Source organism: Mytilus edulis, chromosome 11 (genome assembly GCF_963676685.1).
Source record: "Mytilus edulis chromosome 11, xbMytEdul2.2, whole genome shotgun sequence".
NCBI lineage: Eukaryota > Metazoa > Mollusca > Bivalvia > Mytilida > Mytilidae > Mytilus > Mytilus edulis.
Window position 1 is genome coordinate 26865893 of NC_092354.1, and position 10066 is coordinate 26875958.

General features: G+C 34.2%; 2 protein-coding genes across 2 annotated transcripts; both read right to left on the reverse strand.

Annotated features, from left to right (window-relative positions):
* Positions 1-6042: 6042 nt before the first annotated feature.
* LOC139494122 (uncharacterized) lies at positions 6043-7714 on the reverse strand. The gene is made up of 3 exons (XM_071282297.1): positions 7640-7714; positions 7100-7261; positions 6043-6903 (listed from the first exon to the last, which is right to left on the reverse strand). The coding sequence occupies exons 1-3, from the start codon at positions 7712-7714 to the stop codon at positions 6043-6045; spliced, it is 1098 nt and encodes a 365-aa protein (XP_071138398.1).
* On the reverse strand, positions 6478-9836 carry LOC139495433 (chromosome partition protein Smc-like). Its single transcript, XM_071283721.1, has 2 exons — positions 7640-9836; positions 6478-7261 (listed from the first exon to the last, which is right to left on the reverse strand). The coding sequence occupies exon 1, from the start codon at positions 8404-8406 to the stop codon at positions 7933-7935; it is 474 nt and encodes a 157-aa protein (XP_071139822.1). The 5' UTR covers positions 8407-9836; the 3' UTR covers positions 6478-7261; positions 7640-7932.
* Between the last annotated feature and the right edge of the window lie 230 nt (positions 9837-10066).

Here is a 10066-nt window from a genome sequence, read left to right on the forward strand (position 1 = left end):
CAAAGTAAATATTTTTTGTACAATTTTTTTTTCAGACACTCCGTGTGTATTGTACGAAAGGACACATAGGTCTTCGAGTTACAGAAAATGTATGGATTGCCTTATCTTTCATACAAGTCTTACACATGACAAAGGTCTTAACACACCATCCAATCAAAAGAGAACATTTGGTTTAGGAGGTGGTGGTCATCGTTTTAAAAGAAAATGTACTGTAAAAAATGGTAGACTTGTGTACTCATTTACATGTAACATTAACAGAAAACTGAACAGTAGAGTCAAAAAACAGACTTAAAATTTGCATTAATTTTCAAGATACAAATTGAACTATAAAACAAGAGCTGTCAAAATGACAGTAAACCAGATTCTTTAACATTTATTTGTGTTCTGGCAATATTACAAGGACCAAAAGTCCTAATAGGTCAAATTTATGATCATCAATGTCAAACTTGACTTCCATGTTGTCAACAATAACAACATATAAACTAGATAGAAGATGACCCTCTAGCAGGACAAACTGTGTGCCCTTAATGCATAAAGTAAGAAAAAATCATAGGGTAAGAAAAAATTACTAAGTCCACCTACCTAGGATTTTGAAAATATCTATAAAAAAATATCTATAAAAAAATGAATGAATTGTATGATTTTCAAATGGAAAGGCAAAAATCAAGCTTGACCTGTTTGACCATCTAGTTATCATAAGTGACATCATTTTGAAATATTAGAAAGCATATAAGTACACACACGTTTGTTCAGCAGGGGTAGGTAGGCAGAAATCATGAAGTCAAACAAGGAAGAGATACGTTTATGAGACTTAAACCTTATAAAATATGAAACCATAGTATCTTGTGGTCACTCCAATAACTTTCTAGGCTCCCACTTTCAAATCGTTGTTGTCTTGTAATATAGGCATGGTCAATGGAAGAATGATTGTCTGTGGTTTCATCGATATGAGCTTGGCCTAAATTAAGTGCATGTATAGTACTCTGAAGTTTTTTCAACTGCGTCGTTTGTTTGAACTGGTCAATATTGATATCTCCAAGAAGAACTGTGTAATGATTGGGTGTCACAACAGAATGTATTGTATCACAAATGTTGTCCACATTGGTTGCTGGATGACAGTATATTGATGTCAGACAATAGTGTTTTTCAGATAATGACACTATCAACTGTATCCCCTCTATCCCTTCTTCCTCAATGAATTCTATTGAATCAACCTGTAGTCCTTCTTTTACATATGCAAAGATGCCACAATGAGGTCTGTGTAAATGTATTGCATGTGGGTAAAAGTCAATGAGATTAAAACCGTTCAACATATAATGATCTAATGAATCTGACTTTTTAGCCCAAGTTTCTTGTATAAATATTACATCATTCTGATATATATGATCATCATTTCTATAGTCGTCTATGTGTTTGTGTAATGATCTTGCATTATGGCATAAGATAGCAAGTTTTGGCTTTGCAAGTGGCAATTGACTGTAAACAATCTGTTTCTCATTTCTAAGTCGGGATATCTCAATTTTGACACTCTTGTCAATTGTGATCTTGTCCTTGTTAAAGTCGAGAAGATGGAGACCCTGTAGTGAGGTAACTCGACTTAATGCCACATATACCATGTGACTTTGGATGCGTCCTTTGAAGGAAACAGCAGCATTAGAAAGTGAAATTCCTTGACATTTGTGTACTGTTGATGCTGCAGCTGGTTTCAATGGGAACTGTTTGCGAACGATTTGAACATTTTTGTATTTTCCTACTTGAAATTGTCTGGTTATGAAATGTATTGGTGTCCAATTAGGATTAATAGTTCCTTTGTATAGTGATTTGCTTTTTCTCCTTTGTGTCGCACCAATGTCTTTGTCCAGAAAAACAACAAAACAACCCACAAAAGTATCAGTTTATTGTTTGATATGTCAATATGCACAAGTTGGCAGGAAGCTCCATTGGTTAGACCATCTTTTATATCTACATTTTGAATCATCATGTAGTTTGCAGAAACTTTCAAAGGTAATTCTGAGAGCAAGTTTTGAGTTTTTTGTGGTGGAAGAGTCTTAGATATGTTAAATATAGAGTCTCTGACATTTGTTGTTACATCTCCAATTACATAATCAGAGGACTGAGCAACATATAAATGACCCTCTATCTTTGATAATGAATATACATTGTGCTCATCAACAAATGCATTGGAACTGAACAAATGTATGTAATTGTCTATATTAGATTCCCTAGGTGATGAAACAAGTCTTGTGGATAATGTTAGAATGTCATTTTCTGTTTGTACCTCTTCTCGGACTCTATTGAGTATATGTGCAAATTGAGCATCATCTTTCTGACGCATAACAGTCTTCAGTTCATAAAATGTAACCAAATCTTGCCAAAAATTAGTTGCTAGTTGTCCATAATCTGCTGTTGACAATGAAAAAATCCACTGATCAAGAACAGGGCGTAACTGAAAAAGATCACCAACTAAAAGCAGTGATATACCACCAAAGCGCTCTTTTGATCCAAAGATATCTTGGAGTCGGTTACTTAGGAAATTAAACATTCGAATGCCAACCATGGACACCTCATCTAAAATAAGGACCTTTAACTTGGCAAAATGACATCTCAGAGTGTTCAAAGTGCTGTGGTCTAATGGTATATAAGTTTTCAAAGACTGGCTAGCAGGAATGTGGAAAATCGAATGCAGCGTATTACCTTTAATGTTGTATGCAGCTTTGCCTGTTGGCGCTCCTTTAACTACCTTTATATCATTTGGATTTTCACCTGCAGTGTCGAAATATCGCAATAAGGCTTGATAACTAGCTTTCAACACATGACTTTTACCCACCCCTGCTCCACCGGATAAGAAAACATAATAGGGTTCATCATTTGTTTTAGTTGTATTCAAAATGTAGTAAAAGAAACATTTTTGCTCTGGATTTAAAGAACGAACTAGTTCCAAATATTCATTGTCTGATAGCTTATTTGCTATAACAATTTCAGCGGCTTTTTTTGCACTATTAGAGCACCCAATATCTTGTCCTATGTCATAATGTGTACAGGAACTATCTGCAGGCTGGAGTATAGATTCCATGTCTTGTCTGAGCTGTTCTGAATCATCCTCTGTTTGTCTTGCATTTGGAGCAATGTCAACTATTTCATCATTGACTATCTGTTGGTTGGCATCTTCGAAAATTTCTTCAATGCTTTCATTTGAGGTAAAGGCGTCAAACATTGCCTTAAATGAAATAATGTGAGCTTCATGAGTGGTACTTTGTCCTTTGAGAGCATTTTCCTCTCTCCATGGATAAAAGAGCATTAATTGCTCCCGATAGTATAACTCTGGATCTTTTTTAAGACTATATCTCACTGAACGTATTACCTTGGGGACCCTTCTCTTGACCAGGCAACTTCCATCAGGCAAATGAATTTTCATACCTGCAACTATCTCCTCCACATTATTGTCTACTCCATCTATTTGATCAACTGTGTCAGAGATACCTTTTTTCTTGTCAACTTGTTTTTCAAAAGAAGATGCAAATTGTGACAATATAATATTTTCCATCGAAGGTGGACGTTCTGAGTACCTATCAAGGAGTCCAGCACAAATTACTTCTGTAGATTCATCAGGGAGTGTTTTGAGCACAGATGCTGGCTTCAAAATACCAATACGCTTCTCTGGTGTAGAGGTGTTGATGAAAATGACATCTCTAGAACTCTGTGTCAAAGGAAGTTGGAGCAGCAGATATATTGCTTTTTGTGCAGAAACTTCACAGTGATTCAAGAACTTGTTAGAAATAACTCTCATTTTCTCCCTTACACTGAAGTTTCCTCTTTTCACTTCATCCACTGCATTTTGCAAAAGCATACTCGTTCGTACCTCTTTGAGATTTCATAATATAGCTAGCTATATATATGCACACAGCATACGGGTCAATAACAAACTGGAGATCTGTGTTTGCTTGCCATATTCTTAATACTTGAAGATTGTAAGAGTTAATTCTGACATCATTCACAGCTCTCTTCAAGAACACCTTTTTCTTTGACAATGATGAACGAATAGCATCTATGTACTGTTGGTTATTTAACTCACATTTAGTAAGGAAAGTTTGAAAGGTCATATCCTCATCACCTGTCAGGGTTTCTAATACTATACTAATTTTTTTGTAATTGTCCTTATGCTTGAGAATTTCTGTTTTTGAATGATCTGCAGGAAATGGTTCTAAAATCAAGGTTTCTGCCATGGGAGCAATAGGAAATCCAAAGCGACATACACGCTTGCCTTTCTTTTTGCATGATTTGGAATGTCGATGTTTTTGCAATTTTACAAACTGTTGATCTTCTTCTGAGACATTAGAACTAGAAGTTATGTGTGCGTCTATAAATTCAAGGATATCACTCATTTGGCTAGATCCATATATTGGTGAATTTTTAATCCAGAACAAGCAATGCAAGTGTTGAAACTCCACTCTTATGTAATAGTCCTGTAATTCTCCTAATGGGGAGTTTTTACATTTCAAAATATGGTTTAGAAATATCTGAGTTCTATAGTGAAAGTGTCTGGCACATGTTGTTGGGTGCTTTTGAATCAATTCACATCTCTGCATCCAATTCATTGCAATAGTTTCTTCCACAGAAATGTCCCGTTTATATTCTTTCTTAGCTAAGATACATAGTAAGTCTAACCATTGAGTCTCAGCTGCTGAAAAAGTAGCAAAGAAAGTTGGCAGGCCTAGCTGTCTCAATATTGCAAATAATTCCTTCTGCTTGTTTTGATAATAAGGTGGTGATGACCTTAGAGTCTTTAAAAATGTAAATCCCTGGTCATTTTGAAGTAAACTGTTTATATTTTCAGATGATTTCAATTGTCCAGCTGTATATGAATTATTGTTAGTTTTACGTAAAGCAGTAGTTGTAATGTCTTTGACTTGTAATGTTTGAAGTTTCTTAAGTTTAAAGAAAATATTGGGTACAGATGTTGAAAATCTTGTGTCTGCACTCCTCAACTCTGCCTTGCAGATTGTGCTGAAAGTTACTGGAATTGTTCTCTGATGATTTTCAATTCTTTTTTGTCCAGCAAATAGCACAGGAAATGACTTTTCCTCTGCATATTTGTCGCGGAATAAGCTTAGAGGATGGTTTTTTTCACCAGCTGCAATTTGTAAGGCATGCCTACCATCATCTGTAAAGTCTAAATTTTGTAGTAAAGTGTCCTTATTCCCTGAACCTGACACTTCTTCATCAGATTGTTCTACCCAGTTATCATCGTTTTCATCTGAGATCAATTTATTCTTTTCTTGGTTTTGTTAACTGTGTGGTAAAGTATTGTCTTGTGCTCTTTGATTTTTTGCAGACTGCATTTGCACTAATTTTTCATGGCTTTCGATCACTTCAATGTCAGTTTCTGATGCAAAGTTGATGATATTTGTGTTTTCTGATGTCCAAGAGGTATCCAGTTGTATTGCTTCCTCTTGATATAATGGACTATTTCCAATGAAATATTTAACTAATTCATAAATAACTTTTGGTCTCACAGTCTCATGGAGGATGGAGGATTTGTACTCAAGTTTTCTTTTAAATAACAGATGAATAGTAGCAGTGTCTTCAAATCTTCTAGGAAGCACAGATATAACATCAGATGGATCCATTGGTACATTAACTGTATTGCCATATATCCCACACTGCTTTCCTACTCCAAGTTCCTTCAGTTGCATGAACGGTATGCGCAATGCTACAGTTCTCTCCTCAGTTTGAGTTGGAGACAAGTGATGTAAGTAGTCTGGTAAAGTGTCGTACTTAAATCCATTGTTGTAGGCCGTGGGTGGCATTTTTTTTTCCATTATATATTTATGGCATGTTTTGCACACCCATTCACTTTCTGAAACACTTTTAGTTCCTGTAAGAGTTTGATCCAATATTTCTTGTGGAATTCCTTTCTGCATATAATGTTCTTTAGAACAGGCATAAACACTATGCTGGTAAAATGTTTGCATACAACATGAGCAAATGAAATCATCACTTCTTTTGAGCAAGTCTCTAAATATTTGAATTTGGATTTCAATGTCACTTTTCTTTTTTATCCTTGAATGTCTGTTGAGATGTGTTTCTTTTTTTGTTCCTGTTATAGGTATGTCGCCATTTTTGTCTACTTGTTTTTTCCTTATCTCTAACTTTAGGTATACTGCGTCGTTTTTGACGTGTTATATTTCTCCTAGCACTTTCTTGTTCTTTAACTTCAGGTATACTGCGTCTATCTTGACGAGTTTTTTGTCTTTTAGCATTACCATGATCTCTAACTTCAGGTATACAGCGTCGTTTTTGACGTGTTATATTACTCCTAGCACTTTCTTGTTCTTTAACTTCAGGTATACTGCGTCGTTTTTTACGTGTTATATTACTCCTAGCACTTTCTTGTTCTTTAACTTCAGGTATACTGCGTTGTTTTTGACGTGTTATATTACTCCTAGCACTTTCTTGTTCTTTAACTTCAGGTATACAGCGTCGTTTTTGACGAGTTATATTTCTCCTCACACTTTCTTGTTCTTTAACTTCATTCATGCTTCGTCTATGTGAACGAGTTTCATTCCTTCTAGCATTTTCCTGATCCTTAACCTCAGGTATGTTTCGTCGTTCTTTGCGAGTTAAATTCCTCTTCTCATTTTCTGTCCGTCTATTCTGAGGACACTTACTTTTTTTTCGTGTAGATAAATTGTTTAGTTTTTGTTGTGTAAGTCCTGGAAGAGAGGCATTTAGATTTTTAGAATGTTTTGGACTGTATAAACTTTTCTTATGGATATTTCTCATGTCTTGATCATTTAAATATTCACAGAACCAATTCAGTTCTTTGGTTCTAGCAGGTTCTGTAGGAATATCTGTAGTAGAAGTGGTCGCAAACAAATTAGTATCCTGACTTTTTCTCTTTTTCTGAAAAGATAAACAAAAAACTCTTATCAATGTGATTCATTTAGTGGAGGGAACTGTAATGATAGACAATATATAGTACAACATAATTTTGTATACCCTGTCTATTTTTTTTATTTTTTTCATTTATTCTTTTGTTCATTTGTTTTATTAGTTTTTTCTCTCTTTTTTTACTGCAGTATCTTTTCTGTCTTTTTGCCACTGTAAGTCCAGGTTTAAATTGTATAGAAACTGTACTAAACTTTTGACTGTCAATTTTAGAAGTTGTTGGCTGTTGACTTTGTGAGTTGGGATTGGCCACAGTAAATAGTTGTTGAGATGCTGGTCTTGGAATGTCTTTGGATTCCTCTGTACCTAGTTTCTGTGAAAAGTGAAGAAAAATTATAGCCTAAGCCAGATACAATGTCACATGATTAAGTATTATTTGTGAAAAATGAAGAGAAAAAATAGCCTAATGCCAGATGCAATGTCACAAGAATAAGTATAATTAGTTTCTGTCAGTTAAAAGAGAGTAAATTTGATTTTGATAAACAATTTCTGAATCAATTAAATTGAGAATGGAAATATGGTCATGGGGAATGTGTCAAAGAGACAACAACCCGACCATGGAGCAGACAATAGCAGAAGGTCACCAACAGATCTTCAATGCAGCGAGAAATTCTCACACCCGGAGGCGTCCTTCAGCTGGGCCCTAAACAAATATTTATATATGCCCCTATACTATATATATAATACATACATGACGTGCAAGCCTCTTCCGTAGCTTGTCTTCCCTATTCTTCTGACTGGGTGATTTTTTGTTCTGCTTAGGCATTTTGATGAGTTTCAATGTTGCATATCTAAAAAAAAAAAAAAAACTTTAATACTAAGTTATACACAAGACAGTGAAAATAAATACAATTTAAATGTTAAATAAAATTTCTGTCCAAACAGTATACAAGAAAAAAAGATAATGATGATTCATAAAAAACATCAGATTTACATATATATGCATATACAACAATTAAATTAGTACAAGTTTGTGATAATCAATTATTGCGAGTCTGTATTGGATGGTGGTTGTGCAGCTGAATCGGATGGTGGTTGTCCAGCTGAATCATTCAAATCATCCATGTCTTCATCAAACGACATTGCATGAAGAACTTCCTGGCTAGAATCAAGGTCTCTTTTCAACTTTTTGCATTTATCTTGTGCCTCATATTGGTCACGTCTTGCCTCAGAAATTTTTTTCCTTAAACTTAGGTTTTCATTCCTCAAACCCTCAATTTTCTTTTGAGCCTCCTTTAACTCTTCATCAGTTTTAGTTAAATTGGTTTTAACTGAATCAGCATTATGATTTACATCGTCCATCAAAGTTGTGATTTCATCAGTCAAATCACTGACAGTGTTCATATGCTCTTCTGAAACTTTCCCATTTTTCTTTACTTTGAAAAGCATGCCCACAATTTGCAGCGACACCCCTTTTGCTTTGGTGGCAGAACTTTTAATTTTATTCACCCTTTCCATTATCTGAATAAAGAAAAATGAATTAAAGTAATTGTATTTGAGTGCAACAACCCTGATGTGATAGGGCCATAGGGGGCATGTAAATTGTCTTATATAACTATAAACTACAAGAACCCTGAATTGCTCACATGGGAAATCACTATATTCAGGTATTGTAATAACTAATATTTACTTATTACTTATTCAATGTCTTTTAAGTGCCATTATTACATGGTTTGATTCAGAACTTGGTTGAAATTGAGAAATCAGTTTAGGAAAGGCGATACAAATGTGAAATGTAAATAGATGGATGTATACAAATGAACAAATGAAAACAGAGTCAAAGTGATGAAAAAGGCTTATACTAGTGATTGGCTAGGTGAGCTAAAATAACCAGCATCTGATGCCATGAAAAACCAGCTCACTGGAGCCATTAAAGTGTGTGTAATTTGCAGACTAATCCCTTCAGCGTCTGCATTTGTAGAGGAATATACATCTGGATATAACTCCAGTAATTATGATCCACTGTATAAAAGAAATAAACCATTATATTTGTCCATTTGCAGCAGGAACAATCTACATCTCATCTGTCAAGCTAATGTAATCAACAGTGTTACATTTATTAAAATTGAGAACCAGAATTAAATATATTTTATAATGATTATGCCAAGTGCATGACAATACATGTATTGCAAACAAAATATGTGAAAGTGCTAAATGACAAACAGTATACATGCCATATGTTACAATAAAATTTAAAGTATGATGATGGTTGAAATAAAGCATGGTTGGATGATATAAGCTTGACAGGTGAAGTGATGTCATTTATTTCTAAACAGGTAAGAAATAAAATGAAATGTTAAGACATATAAAGACATATAAAGCATGGTTAATTTGGCCACTGATGCACATTCTAATAAGAAAATACTATTTTTAACAAAGCTGAAGTAAAATTAACATTACAATTTCTTAATTTTTTTTTTATATAAATGTGAAGGTGAATCAGTGTTACCAGCACCTTACCACGAGGAGGATCTAAATATGCAATACAATTAAAACTACATATTGAGACTTAACCATGCAATGTGATACATGGCACATGTGATAGCATTATATATAACATTTATGCATGCAAGTGTAAATGAAATAGTGAATAGCGACTATATGTATTTATATATGTGATGGAATATTAAGTAGGAAAGAAGGCAAAGTATCACATTCAGTAAAGCCTGAGATTTAATGTTTAAGGCCAAAATCCATAAGTCATGCAGAAATACACACAATTACCATTGAAAGAAATTTGTTTAAATCTCAAGCTGTACAAGGTGCCACTATGGAGATTGCAAGCACAGTAAAGAGCAAAAAATAAAAAAATAGTATTACCTTTATCAATCATAGAATGCTTCTAAAGTTAATGAATCCCATTTCTGTTGTATAATCTGCCAATAATACTCAGGTAACACCATTTTTCAATCTTTCAAAAACCGAAAGGTTTGGTTGAACGGTTCATAAGTCAATATATGGACACGACATTTTTTAAACTTTGAAGAACCGTAACTCCTGAACGATAAAGGTTTAAATTGTCATTATTGAACTTGACCTCCTTTATGTTGTCAGTAACAACATATTAAAATTTAAAAAGGTTTGGTTGAACGGTTCATGAGTAAATGCACAGACACGA

What these genes read in the sequence shown, in the direction of transcription:
- LOC139495433 (XM_071283721.1), bottom strand. Translation starts at nt 8,406, where the DNA reads ATGGAAAGGGTGAATAAAATTAAAAGTTCTGCCACCAAAGCAAAAGGG.
- LOC139494122 (XM_071282297.1), bottom strand. Translation starts at nt 7,714, where the DNA reads ATGCCTAAGCAGAACAAAAAATCACCCAGTCAGAAGAATAGGGAAGAC. An exon ending in GGAAGAGGCTTGCACGTCAT is followed by an intron (nt 7,262 to 7,639) that starts GTATGTATTATA and finishes CACTTTTCACAG; the next exon opens with AAACTAGGTACAGAGGAATC. An exon ending in TTAAACCTGGACTTACAGTG is followed by an intron (nt 6,904 to 7,099) that starts GCAAAAAGACAG and finishes TTATCTTTTCAG; the next exon opens with AAAAAGAGAAAAAGTCAGGA.